Source organism: Cottoperca gobio, chromosome 11 (genome assembly GCF_900634415.1).
Source record: "Cottoperca gobio chromosome 11, fCotGob3.1, whole genome shotgun sequence".
NCBI classification, from domain to species: Eukaryota; Metazoa; Chordata; class Actinopteri; order Perciformes; family Bovichtidae; genus Cottoperca; species Cottoperca gobio.
The window spans coordinates 8,347,008-8,368,224 of record NC_041365.1 but is presented as its reverse complement, the minus strand read 5'-3'; the positions used below and the strand labels follow the sequence as shown (position 1 = coordinate 8,368,224).

Genomic DNA, 21,217 nt, shown 5'->3' with positions numbered 1-21,217 from the left:
TGCTTTCACGATGAGAGTTAGTTTTAGCATTAAGGTTAATCAGGTTGTGGCGAAGAACGAAAGCAGACTGGAAGATACAGGGTTTCTTTTTTTATGTCTGACACTTCTGTAAACATGGTTAGGTTTTGTTTTGCCTGCCTGTCAGCCTTTTTATGTTGGTTAAGGTGCAAATGCCTTGTCCAAAGTTTGTGTTCATGTGTTTACATATGTGTGTGCTTGAAGCATGTGTGTTTACATGTGTGTACGCGCATGTTTGTTTTCAAGAAATCCACTCCGGCTGTCTGTTGCTTCCTTCTGGGATTGGCTTGATTCCTATTGGAGCTATGATTCTGTTTGTGTGTGTGCGTGTTATGTGCGTGTGCGTGTGGTGTGTGTGTGTGTGTGTGTGTGTGTGCACCCTCAGCTCTACTTGTCCTCTCACTCAGTCCTGTTTCTGGGAAGCATCAGCCGTTTAAAACTCAAACGGCAGGATTTTATCCCTCGCTCTTCTCCTCGCACCAAATTTGGGGAACAGCTGGGGCGGCCATGATGATGATTTGTCTCCCTCTGCCCGTCCGCCTGACAGGTTGAGAGCATGCACATACGCACACACACACGCACGTGTACACAGACACTCACTAATAGGCACATACACACACAATTAAACATGCACTCAGTATCACAGACAGACAGGCACAAACACACAGACACATACCCCTTATAAGAGGCCATGTTCTCAGAGAGCTGCCAAAACACTCTGATTTCCTTTAGCCTGGGCGGCCATACATCAGCTCGGGGCCTCCCAGCCCGGATGGCAGGGGCTGACAGAATGACATGTGTCATTTATCAAACGAGGGGCGCCAGGCCTCAGGAAAAGAACAGACCGCCGCGTGACAAAGCCCCCCGAGAGCTCTCCTCCACTCGCAACGAGGGGAGTGTGTCATGGGATAGACACTGACAAATCTGCCGAGATAGAACACACATGGATACACGCTGACACCAACACACAAGCAGAGGAAACACACACTGAGAGGCACTTCCAGCACAGATACAAACTCAGTGATCACACATTATGTCCAAGCTACATTGTGGCTTTAAAAGCAGTATTTTTGATTGTGTTTAAAGAAAGAAAAGTCTTGCAAAAAGCTCAACTAAAGCAAAAAAGTATATTTGCTGGATTTTAACGTGCTGGCACTGGAACCTACAAACACACATACCCACACATACACCCACATATATGTTTCCCTTGCAGGCAGAGAAGCCACATGCCAAAGCTTCTCCTGTTGCCAGCAGCAGGCCTGTCTGTGTGCCCGTCCTTCTTAATGAACGGTCACTGGCTGCCGAAAGAAACTCTCTTAGTTGGCAACGCCGCTCCATCTCCTTCCTTTCATATCCTTGCCACCACATACTCACAATATCCCTCTTTTCTCCTTCATTATGTCTCCCTCCTCTTCATTCCTTTCCTTCCCTCTCTCTGTCGTGATCCCCTCCATCCCCGTTTACTCTTTCCATAGCCTGTTCATTTGTCTTCATAAGCCTAATTTATTTTCTCTGCCAGATGCAAGCTGACAGCCATCAGTCTCTCTCCCACACACACTGACGCACACACACACACCTGACCCCCTGACATGCAGACAAATACACTACCGTGTACGCACAAATGCACAAAGCTCTTTTCTCGCTTTTTATTCATTTACTCTGTCTCTATTAAGCACACACACAGCCCATATTACCTCACACTACTCTGAGGTCAGCTCTGCAGTTGCGTACCCTCTGTTTTACCTCTGTTCCCCACCCCCTCCAGCCCCCAAAACCCTCCCATTAACATTACTGAAGATGGATGTGTCTTCATAGCCGAGATTGATTGCGGATATAGAGTTATGGTGCCATTTGTGTGTGTGTGTGTGCGTGTTAGTGTTAGATGGAGGGCACTTTGGGAGGCGGCGTTTGGAGCTGAAATGTGAGGGAGGCAGGCTTTTCTCTCGTTTCCAGAACCTTCCAGCCGTTCGTTGTCTGTCCGCAGTCTGATATTGTGCTCTGTTGAAGGATTGCTTCCTCTCTTCCTGCCTCTCTCTCTGACTGTGAAGCTGTTCATAGCCATTGTACGCACTCACACACACACGCACACACATACAGGCATGCATAGTCGCACACAGACGCAATCAGGCTCAGATGGCTACTGATACTAGTCCACTTTTAGAGCCCAGTACATAATTTACTGACTTTCTCCAGGGACCCTTTTTCAGCCCCTAATCCCTCCTCCCTCCTATCATTTCTTCTTTTGTCACTTTATTGCCATGGTCATCAGGAAAGGGAGAAAAAAGCTCTACACCAGCACACATACACACTCCAAACTGCTGTGTGGTTCAGCGTATGCTTTTGTTATATTTTTTTGTTACGCCCCCATGCTATTCATCAAGCTTTAAATCCTAAACTAGTGTTGAAATGAAACAGTAGAACTTTGTTTAATGGAGCGCCAGACTTCAGCACTAACTCGTCAGTTAAGCGGGCAGAATGAAAAAGAAAATGTGGCGATGCATAAAGGATAACGGTTTTGATTGTGCACAATCGCTGGAATTTCCCTGGTGACACATGCAGTTAAAAGCACTAAAATGTTTGGGGACGTTTGGTTGTCCTGAGCAGCCTCCTGCCCTGAGGGTTTGCGGTTCTAATTAATTTCCCTGAAGTGACTTTATGGTTTTTAAAGTTATGATTTTCTTTGTGTGTCTCTCAGGTCATGTTCTCACAAAGTCCTCTGCATTCTTGTGTTTAGGCTTGTGTGTGGTTTGTTTTTGAATGTCTTACTGAGAAGTAGATAAGGGTAGGGAGGAGCTGATGAAATGTTTTGATCCAGAAAGACAAAATGGTGTGTGTGTGTGTGTGTGTGTGTGTGTGTGTGTGTGTGTGTGTGTGTGTGTGTGTGTGTGTGTGACTGTTTAAAAGTTTGGGGTTTGTTTCTGGTTATTAGACAGTTATGATGCCGGTTTGAATCCATCTTGAAACCCAACGACAAACTTGGGTATACGTGTGTTGCTGGTCGTTTACAGTCCGATTAACAACATGAGATGGGAGAATGAATTGAGTTGAGGGACGACGTGTAAGACTGGATTGTTTCACAAGTAGCCAGTTTACAAGTGAATTTTAAGCTAATAAAAAGCGAAATCCTCGTCAGACAATGATGGGATTCGAGATTGCATTTTGGTCAAGTCGTGTCGCTTCTTTTGCTCTCCACACAGACTGTTTAGCTGCATTCAACCAAAGCCCACTCGAATGAGATTGGTCAATACTTCTTGCACTACTAACAAAAAGCAGAACGTTTGCGATACTAAAATCGTGTCTCGTTGCCGACAGATTCTGCATTCATATGTAGATATCTGTTTAAAGAGATTAGTTTTGAATAAACTGTGTGAACTTATTGTCTTACAAGCTTGCTAGCGTACGGTTAGCATTCTTACTATCTCTAAATGGGGACTAAACGGCCCATTGTAGAGTTAAAATATTTTTTCGTGGCAGAGTAACGCTAGCACGCTAACACATGAGCTAACACTCATCTAGCTAGCTTGTAAGCGATTAGCTCGCCAGCTAGAGTCCTCAACTAACCCTGCAAGTGTTTAGCTTGTTACCAATCTTTTAGAGCCAAAGATTTTTGCAAAGATCATTGGATGAATTTCACTGTGCCATTTTCTGAGTGTGAGTGGGTCTTTAGGCCTTCTTCCTACAGAAAACAAAGGATCAGATTCGTAGAACTGTGTGTGTGAGTGTCGACGTGTGTATGTATTTTTTTTCTCTCCCTCTGTCTCTTTTCCTTTTCTAAGTTTTGTTCCTCATCCGTGTACAAGTGGATGGCCTCTGTGAATCGAGGGGAGGTCTGACAGCGTGAAGAAGGATGATTGATGGCTTATTGTGCAACCAGACTCGGCTAGACCAAACTGGTTAGGTTGTGACCCTGTTTTGGCCCCATGTCCTCTCATTTTCTCCTTTTTTTAAATTTTCTCATTTTCCCTGTATCTCACCGTGTAGCCTACCATGTCACTCTCCGACATACTCAAACAGACACACACACACTGCATAAATATACACATATTTTCAGACTGTAAACACACTTCCTCTTTGTGCTTCTCCTCCGACCCCCCTCTCCTTCTTTGCTGCACTAAACTCATCATTGTTGCCATCATTCATTCTTCGCTGTTTCCTTTCTTCCTTCCTCTGCCCACTTTGTTTTCTTTGTCCCTGCTCCTTCAGGACAGGTTTTGTCCCGTGAGTCATTTCATCAGGTTTCATTTTACAGCCCCTATTCATACAGACTAAAACACTGACCACTCTCAAGAAACGCTCCAAATAACACCCTAATAGACAAATCTAGTGCCCCTTTTGATTTGGTTTAGCAACCAGTTCTCGGCAGCAGGAGAATCTACCAACGACTACAATTCAAACAGATTCACGAGAGACAAAGTTAGCACCAGGTTTAAACTGTGTTTTTTTTTTTCTTTCCCAACAATGATTTTCTGCTTCTATTCTCCACACAACCATAGTGATTTATGGTAATTATCCATCTTTGGGGTCATCCATCAACTGGTTGTTGCTAGGCGATGGGAGCAGCTGTTGTTTAGTCGGGGGAAGCTCCACTGTCAGGGGCAATGCAGGTGAATTCAAAAGACGGCATCTATGAAGAAAGGATGCAACCATGTTATTTTGTTAGCTTCCGACTTAAACAGAACACCATCATGTCATGTAACGGCCACCTTTGATTGAACCAAAATAGAACAACTTAAATAATTAAAGATGTGTGCAGTCCCCCCGATGTGTAAAACTATAACAGAAGATTAAGACAATACAGATATTTAAATCGGAGGCTAACTAAATAAGGCTAACTTCTTATGTATAATAAAGAAAGTGACAATTTTTCCTTTTAGAAAAATCAGTTTAACAAATGACATCTGTCTGATGCAGCCTACATTGAATCAGCGCTTGGCATTGATTGTGTAAATCTCACTCACATTATCTTTAATTAGCATTAGTAATGCTTTATCTGTACTTCGCCTGAAAACAAACCAGATGGTTTGAAATGTGTGTGCAGCACCAGTGCAATGTTCGATTGTTGGGTGTGGGGGGTTTTGGCTGTAAAGCAGAGCAGAAAGGGCTGGAATCTGCCGTGCCGATGATCTAATGGCTGTTGTTTCATCTCAGAGCAAGCAGGCACTGACAGTTCAGGGAAAATGTGATTTATAGACCACAGTCACTGTCATGGCGTGTCGAAACTGGCTCACGGGAGATCTGAACAAACAGGGGCAGAAAGAAAGAGAGAGAAAAACAGAAGAAGAGGAGAAACTTGCAAAGCGATTCAAGGAAGAATTGGAAATAATTTCCTTCAGAGGAAAATGGCTGCTGTTCTCCAGATTTGTTGCTTTCTTTCATCACTGATCTATTCTGTCAGAAGCTATCATTTGGTTTTTCTCAGGCACACATATTGTACTCATAGTGGCCTGATGAAGCTGAGCCAGAGGTAAAATGCACTGTCATATGTGACCCATTTAAAAAGGCTATTAGCATAATATGAGTTCAAGTAATTGCAAATTACTTAGAAACATATGTGAAAGCCCTCAGGATAGTCAAAGGTTTAGGAAAAGGTCATTTAGCTTTACTATAAAGAATCCAAAGCAGTGTGTGCAGTAACAGAGGAGAAAAAAAAGTCAGATTTAAATGTTGTCTGCACATGTAGCTGGCAGCATGAAGAGCAGGCTGTTTTGTTTTCCCCAACCGGAAGAGTCGTGGAAGCTGAGAAGGTGGATTTGTACGACACACGAGCTATTAGAAGCCTCGGAGCTATTGTGCCATATGGTGGACTATTCCATGTGGGTTAGGGGAGGGTGGGGCCGCGGGAGGGGGAGGGCTCTGTTAGTTAGGCTTTTACATGTCTGGTCAAGCAAGCTGCGGGTTAAATTATGGCTAATACATGGTTTCCACGGATATCTATGTAGCTTTGTACTGTGTTGGGAGGCGGTGGAGATATAAAACATGCACTTTCATTTCACCCTGCAAGGTGCTCTCCTCAATTCAAGCAACAAAATGAAATAGTCTCCATTCACTAGAAAGACAAAAAGGAACGTTGATTTGATTGAGTTTATAATTGAACTAACTTTGTAATACTTTTGAAGACAATGTAGATCTGAAATGATTTCTCTTAACTCTTATTGCAGAATTGTGTAAAAAGCTCTATTAGTTTGGTAGTTGTCTTATGGCTGAGAGGAGACTGTTGTTCTGTGCCAGTCAGCCTCAGTCAGCCTCAGTGTGCGTCGTCCACAGAGGAGTCCAAAGAGAGTGTCAGGTCCTATGAAGCCACAGCCACGACTACCTCAGGGAGAGAAAAAAAGAGCAAGAATGAAGAGGATGGGGGAGAGCAGAGAGAGACAGAGATTGCCTGACATACTAAGCATTACCATAATTGGCTTTTCTACATGATAGGACAGAGGAAATAATAATGTCATTTTATTTACAGCCTTCTCTCTGCTGAAACACGCACACACTCATGCACGCCGTACAGGTCAATGACACACACTGATCAGGCCTGTCCAAAGCCATCAGAGGTGAGTGGCAGGGAATGGAGGGGCCGGTGACAAAGCGAAACGGGAGAGAGAAATAAGACTGCCAGGGCAGAGCTTGCATTTTGAAGGGCCACTAAACGGTGTGAGGGAGCCTCGATGGCTGCCCCGCTCCGAATGCAGCGCTCGGCCACGCAGGGTAAATCAGCAGGGTGAAAGCTGGCGGAATTGGACATTAGCACTGCAAATGAGAGCCAGGATTGCCCTCTTCTCCAAGACAACATGAATAAATGAAGAAGGTTTAGAGGGGATAGTGTGTGTGTCTGTGTGTGTGTGTGTGTGTGTGTGTGTGTGTGTGTGTGTGTGTGTGTGTGTGTGTGTGTCTGTGTGTCTGTGTGTCTGTGTGTGTGTGTGTGTGTGTCACACTCAAGTTTGACACCAACCAAATGTTGCTGGATTTGTCACTAGAATGGAAACATATTGCAATCTTTTTGTGCTGTTGGGCAGTCACAGTCGTACTTAATGTAGCTTTGAATTAAAAATAAATTAAAAATTCTCTGTTTTAATATGATTTCCATTGTTTGGCACAGTTGTAATGATTACGTGTATCCAGGCTAAGATAGGGCTTGGTGTTATGTGGGGCTGAAATAGCTTACCTGAATTTACTGTAATACAAAATTATATATCTTACTTTGAAGAATACAAAAACATTAATTTGCCAAATATCTCTTTTTTCAAATATTAAATGTCTTAACAAATGCAGCCATACACAAACTTGAATTAAATACAGTTCAGTTTCAAATTGGTAAAATTATGATTTAAATCAGTAAATATCCAATTTAGAGAATAAAAAACACAAGATTATGAATCTGACTTGACATTAAATGCCAATTTTTGGTACTCATTGCTATGTACACATTTTAGTCGGTAAGCAAAAGTGTTGAGGTTTGATATCAAGTCCTAGTCAAGGGATATGTACATTTTTGCATGATCGATGCATGTGTGTTACATCAGCAACACAGCAAGAAAATCATTGTCTCAACTGTTTTCTCAGCTCAGTTGCATTTGTTCTCTCATACGTGTATAAAAAGTAAGTGTGTGTGTGTGTGTGTGTGTGTGTGTGTGTGTGTGTGTGTGTGTGTGTGTGTGTGTGTGTGTGTGTGTGTGGACCTCACGCAGGTTTCTGTCTTGGGGGAGGGATGTAGTTTGGGGGAGAGGTGTGTGTGTGTGTGTGTGTGTGTGTGTGTGTGTGTGTGTGTGTGTGTGTGTGTGTGTGTGTGTGTGTGCGTGTGTGACTGGGTGGATGTCCTACTGTGGTGTCACCTGTCTGCAGCAGGAAATCCTGGACTCTGGGCACAACAATAGTGACAGGCTCCTCTCCAGACGCAGATGGCTTCGCTTTCCCCCCGCCAGCCACATTGCGTCTCTGCATGCACCTGACACACTGTGACACAAGTGATCAGCCACACCTATCTTACACACACCTACAAACTTGCGCACACGGCAGTAATTTCACTACTTTCTCTCGCTGGAAATCTCATACTTAGTTTGTTGGATGCTGTTTAAGTTGTTTCCCTGTCATGTTTTATTGTGTGAGATATGCGCGAGCACACACACACACACACACACACCAACACACACACACCTCAACACACACACACACACACCTCTTGTTCGCTGGCCTGAACACATCTTTTCTCCTCTCTTTTCAAAACTTCCCCTCTTTTCCCTATCCTCCCTGACAGCACAAAGTGGGCTTACGTTTTTGACTGACAACCACAACAGACACCTTCCCCCACTCCTTCCCTCCACCCCCGTTTTAATCCCCTCCCTATCCCTCTCTCCCTCCCTCTCCTCTTCCTCTTTTGTTCTGAGTGACGCTCGAAAGCCGCCGTGTCAGCATCTTTTCCATCTCTGATTGCCTTATTAGCCGGCGGTGGCACCCGCAGCTTTTCTGACACAGATGGTGAAGGAGGAGGCTCGAGCAGGGGGGTGAAAAAAAATGGCTGACTTGTGTTTGTTGTTGTTACTTTCCCACCCACCTCCTCTTTGGCTTGTTTGCGTGGACACTGACACCTCGGGCTGACACTGACACACTCCTGACACTGATGCCTGTCAAGGCAACATACGGAGGATGGCAGGGAAAGACTAGAATTTAGTGTCAGTGTGCTTTCCATGTGTGTTTGTGTGAGTGTGTGTTTTTACTGCTGTCAGGTTTCTCTCACTTTGTCAGCTAAGCTGCTTTGTCTTTAACTACTCTCACCACATTGACTTTGAATAGCTTCAGTTTTGCATTTATTTCAATACAGTGGGCTGCCTCTCGACAGGGAGGACAAGACAGGTTGAAAGAAAGCTGTGCAGCTGCATTGGCAAAAGGTTAAAATCTTCTAATTTAGTGACAAACTCGAGTGAAGGATTTCAGTGCGGCCTGTGTATAATTACAAGCTCTTACAGTTAAGAGCAAAACTAGCTCTGGAATAGTTTAATTAAGGAACATTGTACATTTTAGCCTCTATGTTCTCTCACACACAAACACACACACTTTTACACACACACACACACACACACACACACACACACACACACACTCACACACAAGGCTGAGAGTTGCAGCTGTTGGACCTCCAGCTTTTCCCAGGCAGCAGTAACTGGCACCTCACAAACATCAGGTATTATGTCCATTCCGATTATGGGATAGAGAGCTACATGCTGTTTGAAGCTGACAGCACATCTGCCTCCTCACTGGAGACTGATTCTGGCACCTCAGACAAGCATCTTACGAGTAATGGATTGGGGGAGCCGCCTTAGCATATTTAACCCTCCATTTTCCCTCTCACTTCCTCTATGTAATATTTCTCTCTTAATCTGGTTCCATGATCACATGTAAATCTTTTCATGTTTCCACTATTGTATAGAATTCTTCCTTTTTGAATTCTTAATTTTTTAAAATCTTGGTCACTCGACAGAATTATATCGCAGATTTAATCTTTTTCAACAATTGTGACAATTTGTGAAAATCGTCGAGAGTTACAGATTAGGCAGCCATTTTCCATTGATACTATACATCTCTCTCTCTCTCTGTTCTTTTAAAATGGCACACTTGAAGCTGTGAGTACTCGGGGAGCATAGGCAGTAACAACACTGCTTGTCATGTCCACTGGCCGTTTCCTAGCATCACGCTGTGAGGACTTCCACAGCCGATGCCAAGTTGACTCCAGCCAACCATGGCTTGGCAAGACTGATGCAGCTGGCATTTTCCTCCACTATCTCTTACTTGTGAATCCATAGTATGTGTGGCATGTTGGAAGAATAGAGCAAATCAAAGTCAAAAACAAATCTGTGGTCGCTTTACAGCAGCAAAAATATACAATGAAGTACTCTGCATAGAGTACATGGCTGTAGGCAGCTCTGGCATTTCAATTTGTTGATAACGAAAAAATGGTTTATATTTGATGAGTGTACTAAAATCTTTCCACAAATGCAGTACATTCATCTTATTCATTTATTGTTACCACTCAACATATTTTGTGAAGGAAGCATCAAAATGAGTCTTTAACAGAACAATCTGTGAAGCAGATTTTCTTCTTTTCTGTTATTTTTTTCAATTGTGAAGAAACAAAAATACCTTCATTTCTTTTGGGAAGTAACAGATCTCACCGCATGATTAATATGTATCATCTTTGCTGGGGATTTGTTGTCTGTATAATATAACATTTTGCTTGTTTAGTGTTTTTAAACTAAGCAGAAACATTTCAGTGGCTCATCTCTGCTCTCTACCCTTGCTGAGCTGTAGTGTTCAATAGCTTCATTAGGCAGCGCCGTGAAGAGGACTATTTGTCATTGTCAAGATATGGATGTTTGCCACTTTATTATTGCAAACCTGTGTCCTCTGCTGGGACAATTGACAAAAATCTCTTTAGGATTATTTTACATACTGCCTTCATAAAGTAAGGGTGGTAGATGCATAATTTGTCATTCTAATGTGTTAAAAAATATATTTATATCCAATATCTAATGTTACTTTTCCGCTCTTTTGTGTTTTCCAGTTTATGGACCAGAGGACGAATTAAAACTGGATAAGATTGATGAAGAGGAACATCTCGAAGATGACGGCCTTTCCCTGGACGGTCAAGATGCAGACTATCTTCTCAATGATAACGAGGACGCAGGAGAGCGTTATAGCTGCCAAAATTCTCCACTCAGCAATGGCACCAACCCCGACGCTGGCTACGCCTCTCCACTCAGCACCACCAGTGAGCATCTGGTGGACCTTAAGACCACATCCACCTTCAATGATCAGGAAAAGGCAGAGGAGAATCTAGGTGAGAGCACAGAGTCCTTCAATGGCCTCTCACTACAGGACAGTCTGTCAAAAATGAAATCTGTCTATGCAAACTTGATCTCGGATGCCTCCTGGTCCAGCTTTGCTCTTGACATGCTAAAAAGTAAACAAGGGAAAAATTACACAGCTAGCAATGACAGTGGGAGCAATCACAAAGGGAGCAATGGGTTCCTGAACAGTCACAGCCCAGGCAACATCCATCTGAAGAGCAGATGTAGCACGAGCAATGCCTCAGCCACTAATAATATTACCATCAGCAGTACCACCACCAGAGCAGTGTCAAGCAACAGTGTAAGCTCTGGCAGCACAGGGGGATTAGCTTATGACTGGCACCAGGCAGCTTTGGCCAAAACCTTTCAACACACCCCATACCAACTCCTTCCTGAGCCAAGCCTTTTCAGCACCGTGCAGCTTTACAGGCAAAACAATAAGCTCTATGGCCCTGTGTTTACGGGTGCCAGCAAGTTTAGGTGCAAGGACTGTAGTGGCGCCTATGACACTTTGGTCGGCCTGACGGTGCACATGAACGAGACGGGCCACTACCGTGATGACAATAAGGATTCCGAGGATGACCGAAGCAGGAGGTGGTCCAAGCCACGTAAGCGTTCTCTACTGGAGATGGAAGGCAAAGAAGATGCTCAGAAAGTTCTTAAATGCATGTACTGTGGCCACTCTTTTGAATCCTTGCAAGACCTCAGTGTTCATATGATCAAAACAAAACACTATCAGAAAGTGCCTCTAAAAGAACCAATGCCAGCCCTAACCTCAAAGCTGGTACCCCCAACCAAAAAAAGAGCATTTCAAGACTTGATGTCCCCAAGCTCGCCAGAGTCTGTCTCATCAGGCATACTCCTGGGAGAGTCTCCCAAAGACCAAAGAGTGACCAATCCTTATGTCACTCCAAACAATCGATACGGTTACCAAAACGGTGCCAGTTATACTTGGCAGTTTGAGGCCCGCAAGGCACAAATTCTCAAATGCATGGAATGTGGCAGTTCACATGACACCTTGCAACAACTGACAGCCCATATGATGGTCACAGGGCACTTTCTCAAAGTAACCAATTCAGCTTCTAAAAAGGGTAAGCAGTTAGTTTTTGATCCTGTCATTGAGGAAAAGTTTCAGTCAATTCCTCTGCCACCGACTACCACACGACTCCCAACACCCAATGGGAAGTCACAGCCTGACTCCCCGTTGCAGCCCACTAGCCCCAAAGATAAAAATGCAGAAACGAGAGATGAAGAGACAGAGGAGGAGAAAATGGAAGCGATGGAACCGGAGAAAAAAATTAAAGAGGAAAAAGAAGATCCTCCTGAAAAAGCTGATAAACCTAGAAAGGCCAGATCTTACCAATATCTGACAGAAGAAGACTTGGAAGAGGCGCCTAAAGGTGGCTTGGACATCCTAAAGTCTTTAGAGAATACAGTTTCTAGTGCAATCACCAAGGCCCAAAAAGGAGCACCAACCTGGGGTGGATACCCCAGCATTCATGCCGCCTATCAGCTCCATGGATCCTTGAAGTCTACTTTTCCGTCATGTGCACAAATTCAACCTTTATTCAGCAGCAACAGTTTGAAGGTACTGTCCTCTGATTTAGGCAATCTGATCCATTCACCAAATAGCCCCTCTCCACCTCCAAGTCACAAGAGCAATGTGCTGGCCATGGAGGAGCTTGTTGAGAAAGTGACAGGGAAAACTTCAGTAAAGAGTGAAAAGGAGGAAAAAACTGTACAGAGTAAGTGCAGGCCAGCAAAGTCTCCATTGTCAAATCCTAAGGACAAAAGGGCTTCACCTAAACCAGAAAACAGCTCAAGGGCAGTGAAAAATACTGCAGTAGAGGACCAGACTGAGTCGAGAGGCAAAGAAGGAGAGCAGACGGAGAGTAAAGTACAGATAAAGAGTGAAGTTGATTCACCTAAAAAGCCTGTAAGAAATGGCTGCAATAACCTGAGCATCATCACTGATCACTCACCTGAACAACCACTTGTCAACCCTCTCAGTGCTTTGCAGTCCATCATGAACAACCACTTGGGGAAAGCTGCAAAAGTGGCCACCCCCTTCGTAGACCCCTTTGCAATGCTTTATAAGATCAACAGCAACTCTGCTCAGATTAAGTCAGCAGAGCCTGTGAGTAAATTCTACGATGACGACGATCAGCCCATGGACTTGACAAAATCCAAAAATGCCAATGGAAGTTCACCTAAGGGTGTTTCTACACCAAGCAACAATGGCAACATAAACAACAGCAAAGCAGCTTTCAAAGATTTCTCACAGTCCTCCTCTCCAGTCCTTCGAGAGAATGCTTTGATGGATATTTCAGACATGGTGAAAAATCTCACGGGCCGTTTGACACCAAAGTCTACGACCCCTTCTTCTGTCTCTGAGAAGTCAGATCTCGATGGCTGTTCTTTTGAGGACAGCGTAGATGAGCTGTCTCCCATCCAAAGACGGAAGGGCCGTCAGTCGAACTGGAATCCCCAGCACCTACTGATTCTTCAGGCCCAGTTTGTCTCTAGTCTTAAGGAGACTCCGGACGGAAAGTTTCTGATCAGTGACTTGGGACCTCAGGAACGGGTCCATATCTGTAAATTCACAGGTCTCTCCATGACTACGATCTCACATTGGCTGGCCAATGTAAAGTACCAGTTAAAACGGACAGGGGGCACAAAGTTCCTAAAAAATATTGACTGTGGCCAACCTCAGTTTTTGTGCAGTGACTGTGCTTCCCAGTTCAGAACTCCCTCCTCCTACATTCAGCATTTGGAGTCCCACCTTGGGTTTACCCTGAAGGACCTCTCAAAGCTTTCCATAGATTTAATAGAGCAGCAAACAGTCAGCAGAATAGAGGACAAGACTTTCAGTTCCTCTGGACTTACAGAAGAAGATGCTTGCTTAATATATCAGTGCATACTGTGCAATCGGACATTTGTGAGCAAACATGCAATCAAATTGCACCTTTGCAAAACACACGGGAAGTCGCCAGAGGACCATCTTGTCTTTGTGAAAGAGTTGGAAAAGTTTGACAAACAATGAAGATAAAGCTGATAGCATGACAGCTTACTGTTGCACTATTACTCGAAGCTACAATCTGTCACAACAGATAGTGCCACAACTGTATTGAATATTGTTACGACACACATTGTAGTGAACTTGGTAGCTTTAATACCACATACTGTAATTATTCAGTTATCATAAATGGCAGGACCTTGCACTGCAGAGGCTCAAAGCTAAGTTTTAAAAGTAGACTTTTTGTTGAGATAAACGGTGCAGCAGCCAGGGCACTATATAGTCACTGACTGATTGTTGCTTTCCTAATGCACTGCATCCTATCTGAGCCTTTGGGAAAAGTCCATCTGTTGTTTTAAAACTGGACCACGCTCTTATTTCGATCACTGATTTTTGAATGATTTTTTTTTTCAAGATGAATATATTTCAACACAACTTGCATATTATTTATGAGACAATTTGTGCATGTTTTTATGTAAAACAGTGAGCCTGTTATGTCTAATGAAATGTCTACCATGATGACAAAACTGATTTCCCTGTTTATTAAATTGCAGGTTTAGCTGTTTAAATGAAGGTATATGGTTATACAAGTAGCCATGTGAAAGATAATGTTCTAAAATATTAAGATGATTTCAGCACTTTAAGGAAGTGTAAATTGATGAAGAAATGTGTGGGTAAAAATGACAACACATCACCCTTTTGAGTTTTAATTCCCTTGATCATCATGGCAATTTGGGGGACTAACTATAATATTGTTTTGTATTTGCCATTAAATCACAGAAATTCTTACAAAATGTTTAGAATATTTGTTTCTCTAGTCAAAGATAATTTCCTGGTTGTTTCAACATGTACAGTATTTGCGTTAGTAGGCTACCAATTTTATTATTGTGAAGCTACAGTTGTAAAACTAATGAAGTTTAAAAGTTATTGTATGAATAATCAGCAAGTATGTATACATGTATGTCAGCATATCTTGCTCTTTACAGTTCAACATTATTTGTACTGTGTGCATTTTTATAATGTTATTTTCTAGACAAATATGGGAGGGAAAGGAATAAAACTACCGAATATTGTCGGACCACAATGTCCTTTTTCAGTGAAAAGTCCTTCAATGTGGTTTAAATAAAATGACAGAATTCTACCGGCATCTGCTCTGATGCATGGTCCTGTACATAACATTGAAAAAAATAATTCTCACCTAATGATAGATTTGCAGGTTTTATCATCAACCCAATTATTCAGAATGGCATTCTTTTATCCTCAGTTGTAAAATAAACTCCTTGTCCTGGATTAAATTGTGGTGTTGTTTGAGTGATTTGGGGAAAGTGTGAAACATGAAACACAATATCATACTGCAAACTATTGCCAATTTGTTTTAAATAATGTTTGTGCTGCTGTCCTTCTTTTAAATGTTTATTTTCAGGTTTTTATTTTATTTACAAAACCTTTACCAGACAGTATTTCTCTGCCGCATTTATAGATTTTACAGCAAACTATATGATTCTGTGAGTGTGTAAGTTACAAGATGTGAATTGTGGCTTTATGCTTCACATCAAATCATCCTCTCTTAGTATTTTATATATGAACAGCGCTTAACACCACCTGGCAGTTAACAAATTGCATCCTGACCCAGGAATGCTTTGAGCGAGGCTATAGTTTTCATCACAGTTACACAACATTGAGGATGAATTATGACATGGATGTGAGAAGATGTTTTAAATTGACAAAGCTCTGATTTAAAGATGCCAGCTGCTGCGTGGACAGAAGGAAGTGAATCCCGCAGAGGTCCCTCTACTACAGGTAGAGTGTGCCCTTACTCTACTCCACTGAAATGTCCATCCAACCATCTACTGTACTGTCAGGATCAGAAATACAATCCAGTGTGACAGATTTTGACAGCTCTCTGACAGCCGTGGTACTCTGGCTTTAAGCAGACAAACAGCTGGTCTGACTCTTTCTGGACGTGTGTGTAAATGAACTCTTCCAGGGGCTCAAAGGGGGTCGAACAACTCGGGGCACTTTTGAGGAGGAACATTAGGTTCAAATCCAGCATTCACCCACATCCGATTCTTCCGGCAGGCTTCATTGTGATGCACCAACAGAGCCACCTTCTTGGCTAGCTTTATTGAGACACAGCAACAGCCACATCAAATCCCCTACATTTTTGTCCTCAAATGGGGCTTGCTGCTGCACACTCTGGACCATCTCCAGGTCCCACTGAGGGAGCTGCAGTTTTCCCACTGTGAGCCACAGCTTTTCTTAATCTGAGCAACTTCCATAAGAACTGAAGTGTGCTTGAAACAGTGTTCCCCTGCCACATGTTTCAAAGATCACCCTGCAGGGCCGTGATCTCTGACTCTGTTATGGCTGCAAGCTCAGTCTCCTCAGGTGCCAGACAGAGCTCGAGTCCCTTTGGTGAGGATGACAGCAACTCCTTCCAGACTGCACTCCCTCATTACTTTTTTTGGGAGATAGCAGGAGGCTGAATAGGAGAAGCAGACTGCAGGGTCTGAGTCTACTGCTGTGAATCAAAGCTGAGAAAGGGAGGTGAGCCAGCTCAGAGCTCCAAATAATGATTCACGTCCTTCAGCTGACCGACACAATTAACAACATTACCAATGTAGCAGAGACCATATCCATGAATATAGACGGTTTCAACTCATCACCAAAATTTGACACAAATCCATTTATCTCAGGGCTATCGATTTTTGTTGAATATTATAAAAGTATCTTTTCAGATAATTTACAAGACCAACAACTTTATAGTGTATGTATACTGAGTAATTAAATCATGCTATATTCAAATTATTAATGTGATATCCCTTCTTTTTATTCATACTTTGAATATGCATGGTTGCACGTTACAAAACCAAACCCCTTTAACTTAAATGTAAAATAAAGCGAAAAGTTGCAGTTTTACGAGATGTAATGTGCTGGACTATTTCCTGTTAAGAGCCAGTGAAGAAGTAGTCCAGCACATAACACCTCATTAAACCACAACTTGTTGTCTTAACACCTTTTACTGATTAAACAAACAAGATTCAACGTGTTAATTAAGTTTTGTAGGTGCCGGTAGGTGGATTTTGTTACATGTGGCCAGAGCCAGGCTAGCTGTTTTACCCGTTTCCTGTCTTTATGCTAAGCTAAGCTAACCGTCAGCTTGCTGTAGCTTCATACTTACCGTACAGATATGAAAGTGGCGTTAAGCCTCTCATCTAACTTTTGGAAAGAAGCCTGTTGACCAATCTGTCAAACTACTAAACCTCTTGGGTAGCAGGTTTCTGTCTTTTGTTGATTCGGACCAGTTACAATAATGTACCAGCAGGTGCTGTGAAAAGAAACGGCAGACATTGCTTGCTGCATTAATGAGTAGGCAAACTGTTTCCACTATCGCTTTTATGTTTCGTGGGTATAGCAAAGGATCTATCTTAACGGGCTGGTAGGATGATACTCTGTAGCATACCGTTTTCCCCTGTTGAGTTATAACTGAGCACATTTCTAATGCAGCCTGGTAGCTCGTGTGCACAACTTGGATCATCTTTTGCATATTTCGTTTGCTACATAGCACCCTGTTAGGATGACACATTTTCATAGAGTGTTAAATGAATGTGAGGTTTTTTAATTCAGAATCCATGATGAGCCCAAATCAGTGAATGTGTATGAACAATTTCAAATAGAGACATAATCCCTTTTAGGGGGGGGGGGGGGGGGGGAATAAAAAAGTGAATAAAACATTGTCATAATAAAACAGGATTTGACTTTATGGTTTAACATAGAGCTAAGCTTTATAGTTCAGCTAGTGAGACACCTGATAAAAGAGGCCATGGCATGTCTCCACTGAAGGTATTTAAGTCGACATGCTCCCACCCTACGCAGCTCTTGAACACTAGCCTGAGGCGTTTTCCCCCAAGAAACAATAGAGTTCCAGTTCCTCGCAGCGTGCTCTGTGTGGCGGGGAAACATAAGAAGCAGCAGTGACGAGAATACAATAGAAGTGGTATATAACAGACGGCAACGTGCAGGAGCAAATGTACAGAAAGTTAACTAATGTGTGCAAAAAGGAAGACTGATTAACAGAAACACAAAATAGACGTGATATGAAACAGTTTGGAAGGAACTTCTTTTTTTTATTAATAATTGTTTTAATAAAGAAACTTTAATAAGAAAAGTTGAGAAAAGCTTCATACGGTGAGAAAAGAGCATAATACACTTGTAACTTTGAAGAATTTCTGTCTGTTCATGACGTTCTTTCTCAAGTTTTATCAAAATGTGCTTAAAATTTGCTGTGAAGAGTCAGTTTGACATATAGTATAAATTAAACATGGGAATTTGGATGTCATTTATAACTGAATACTTACAGTCTGTGTGGGCTGTTGGTCACATTGTGTAATATTATGCCACAGGTTTTCTTTAAAAGGCAATTGTCATAATACACATTACATTTGACTAACTAAACAATGTACACAGTAACTATTGGAAAGAATCATGAGTTTCAACCTTAAACCCTGAATGTCACCTCTGGTTTGTCTTGTGAAAACTTTGAAAACATGCACATACAGTGGAACACCGTTACATAAGGGATCAAATTCTTAGCTGCTTTGTAGATTCACCACATCGAGCCGGCCCACTCCGGATCCTTCAGTGGAATACATGTATTATGATGTTGTCTCAGACATGGTCTCTAAAACAAGCCATCTTTGTCTTGTCACAACAGATACAAAAGCTCCACGTATGACTTTGTCAGGCAGTCGATGTTTTTGTTCTCTCGTGACTCTCGTTTGCGTTAAAGCAAACACTAAATAAATTGGCTCCGTGTCATCACCATTACCAGGTGAGCAGAGGCTCACGAGACAGCGGCGCAAATCTGATATTAAACAAAAGGGTGTTTATGACAAGAGGTGTCGTGATGCAGCCTGTTATCCATCTATAATAATCAAAATGGAAAGCTTGGAGTCGGAGTAAGCTGCTCTGCTCCTGAGTGGTAGCATCTGCACATCCATGAAGTGTTACGTGTCAGCGAGATGCACACGATGGTGCGGGCAGGGTTTGAATCCTTGTGACATGCATATCATGTGTACTCATGTGCGATTTGGTGAATTAACCCCGTGCTTTCTTGCACCCCCCCCCCCCCCCCTCACTCACGGCTCTCTGGGCAACCTTCTGTTGATCTCAGCTCTGCACGACAAGACCTCGCTTTCAAAACACGTGTGCTCTCTAGAGGGAAGATATCTAGAAGAATCCCTCTCCTCTACAGGAGTGTGGAGAGCAGCATGTCACAAGATGCTTTCATGTGAGCTGTTTCAGGAGGAGGAGAGTTACTGGGAACACATCGTCATTTTAGGGCCATAAAAAAAGAGTGTACAGTAGGTCGGATTTCAAAAGTAGGGAGACGGAAAACACAAATGCTCTGTAAATGACTGCATTCTCAGGAGAATATTAACTTTGAATCAAAATGTATACATCTGTAATGTTTATAAATTCAAAACCAATGCTGAGAAGTTCTTCCTCTTGAGCTGCCACCGGCCCCTAAAGACAAGACAAGACCACAAAGTCCTAAAGCTTGTTGCTGCGAGTGTACGTTAATAATCGAAAGCACTGGAAGGATTTTTGTGAGTAAATCAAACAATAAGTAAAAAAAACGATGGGATTGGTACCACTTCTCTAATAAGTCGTGCTTTATAGTGTAAGTGTTGTAGCTACAGTGATGGCTTTTTTAATGCTTACAAATCATTTTCTAATGCTTTATGAATCAGTTAGCCATTAATAAGAAAAGCATTTGGTTCCAAGGTTATGACAATTGCCCTCCGTTGCTATGTTTTCCTTTCTATTTGCTAATAATGTTGTTGTAAATGTTAGTAATCAATTAACAATGATTGATAAGTTGTTAATACATAGAATTTGGTGCAGATCCTCTACAGCTCTTTTCTCTAAAGTCCATTCAGTCAAAGAGATGTTTCAAAAAAGTTGTTCTTATCATTGACTGACATATAAATCTTTAGTAGAGATGAACTATTAACATTGGCTTTTGTTAAAATTAATATTCCAGTTATAACAGGTGCCTAATTAGAAAAGGTTGTACCCAAGATGACATATTTAAGTATCTTGTTTTGTCCGTCCAACAGTCCAAAAGCCAAAGATATAACATTTGCAATCTGCAAAACAGATGAAATGAATTCTTCACATTAGACCTGGAACCAGTGAATCCCTTCGTCCCTCGTGATGACTCCACCTCGATGGTGTCTGAAGTTGTGAGGCATCAATCAGAAGTGAGCTCGCTTGTTTCGCACATAAATAAATATTTCTGATGTGGCAGACTCATTTCTTTCTGCTGCAGGCGTTCTGACAGCAAAACAATATAGCACCTTACATTTTTTTGTAAAAACATTAAATGCAGGATTTGAAGAGAAGCTGAAGGTTTAAAATCACCCGAGACATCTCATCATGGACAGAGAGTTCAATCCGATCGCTTGTTGACACGTTTGTCCCCGCTGAGATCTGCAGGCAGTCAAAACCATCTTGTAAAGTGTTGTGTACCTGTCAGGAATGAGCCTTGTTTTGGAAGATACAGACGACATAATTCATCAGGCCGAGGGAGAGCCTCTTGAAGAATGGAGAAGTGACAAAGTCGATTCTTTCGAGAATAATGACGGCTGCCAGCGTGCTGAATGGATGGAGTGTCTTTTAGGATCTATCAAAGCCTTTTTCCATTGCTGTAAAGCCCACAGGTGTGAAGCACTGTCACTGTTGTGTCAAAGTATCTGAAACATTGAGACATTTATATATAAATGTGATTTTTTTGTTTTGTGGATGCTGTACTTTCACCATTATATTATTTCATTTCTTCAATCGATGGAGTGGACCTACTGCGAAAAGTGGCCGCACTTTAGGAAAGCACTTTCTGTGGTGGAAGAATCATTCAAATAGTTTATTAAAATAAGTGTAGCAATACCACACTATAAACATACCCAATTACAAGTAAAAGTACAGAATTATAGCAACAAAATGTACTTGACGTGTCAAAGTAAAAGCACTATGTTATATTATGCAGAATGGCTCCTGTCAGTGTTATATTACGCATATCATTATAATTGGACCGGTGTTGATGAATTGATGTGTAAGCGTTTCTTAATGTTGGGACTTAGTTGTGTCGGTGTGGGGATACTTCTGACTGCTTCACACACTGGTGAGTACTTTAATCTATAATAATTCAGCTACTAACAATAGCTATAAAATGAATACAATATTTCCCTCTCAAATGCAGAAGAATAAAATGAATATACTCAAGTCAAGTACAAGTACCTCATATGTGTACTTAAGTAAAGTATCTGAGCAAATGTACTTAGTTACTTTC

General features: G+C 42.2%; 1 protein-coding gene across 2 annotated transcripts in view; it reads left to right on the top strand.

Moving 5' to 3' along the window:
* The window catches only part of tshz1 (teashirt zinc finger homeobox 1), a 28,944-nt gene extending 13,788 nt beyond the window's left edge, over positions 1–15,156 (top strand). For both annotated transcript variants that reach the window (XM_029443721.1, XM_029443720.1), the window contains one exon: positions 10,565–15,156. In XM_029443721.1, coding sequence (XP_029299581.1) covers positions 10,565–13,893 — 3,329 coding nt within the window. In that variant the 3' untranslated portion in view covers positions 13,894–15,156. The remainder of the gene's footprint in view (positions 1–10,564) is intronic.
* The last annotated feature ends 6,061 nt before the right edge of the window (positions 15,157–21,217 follow it).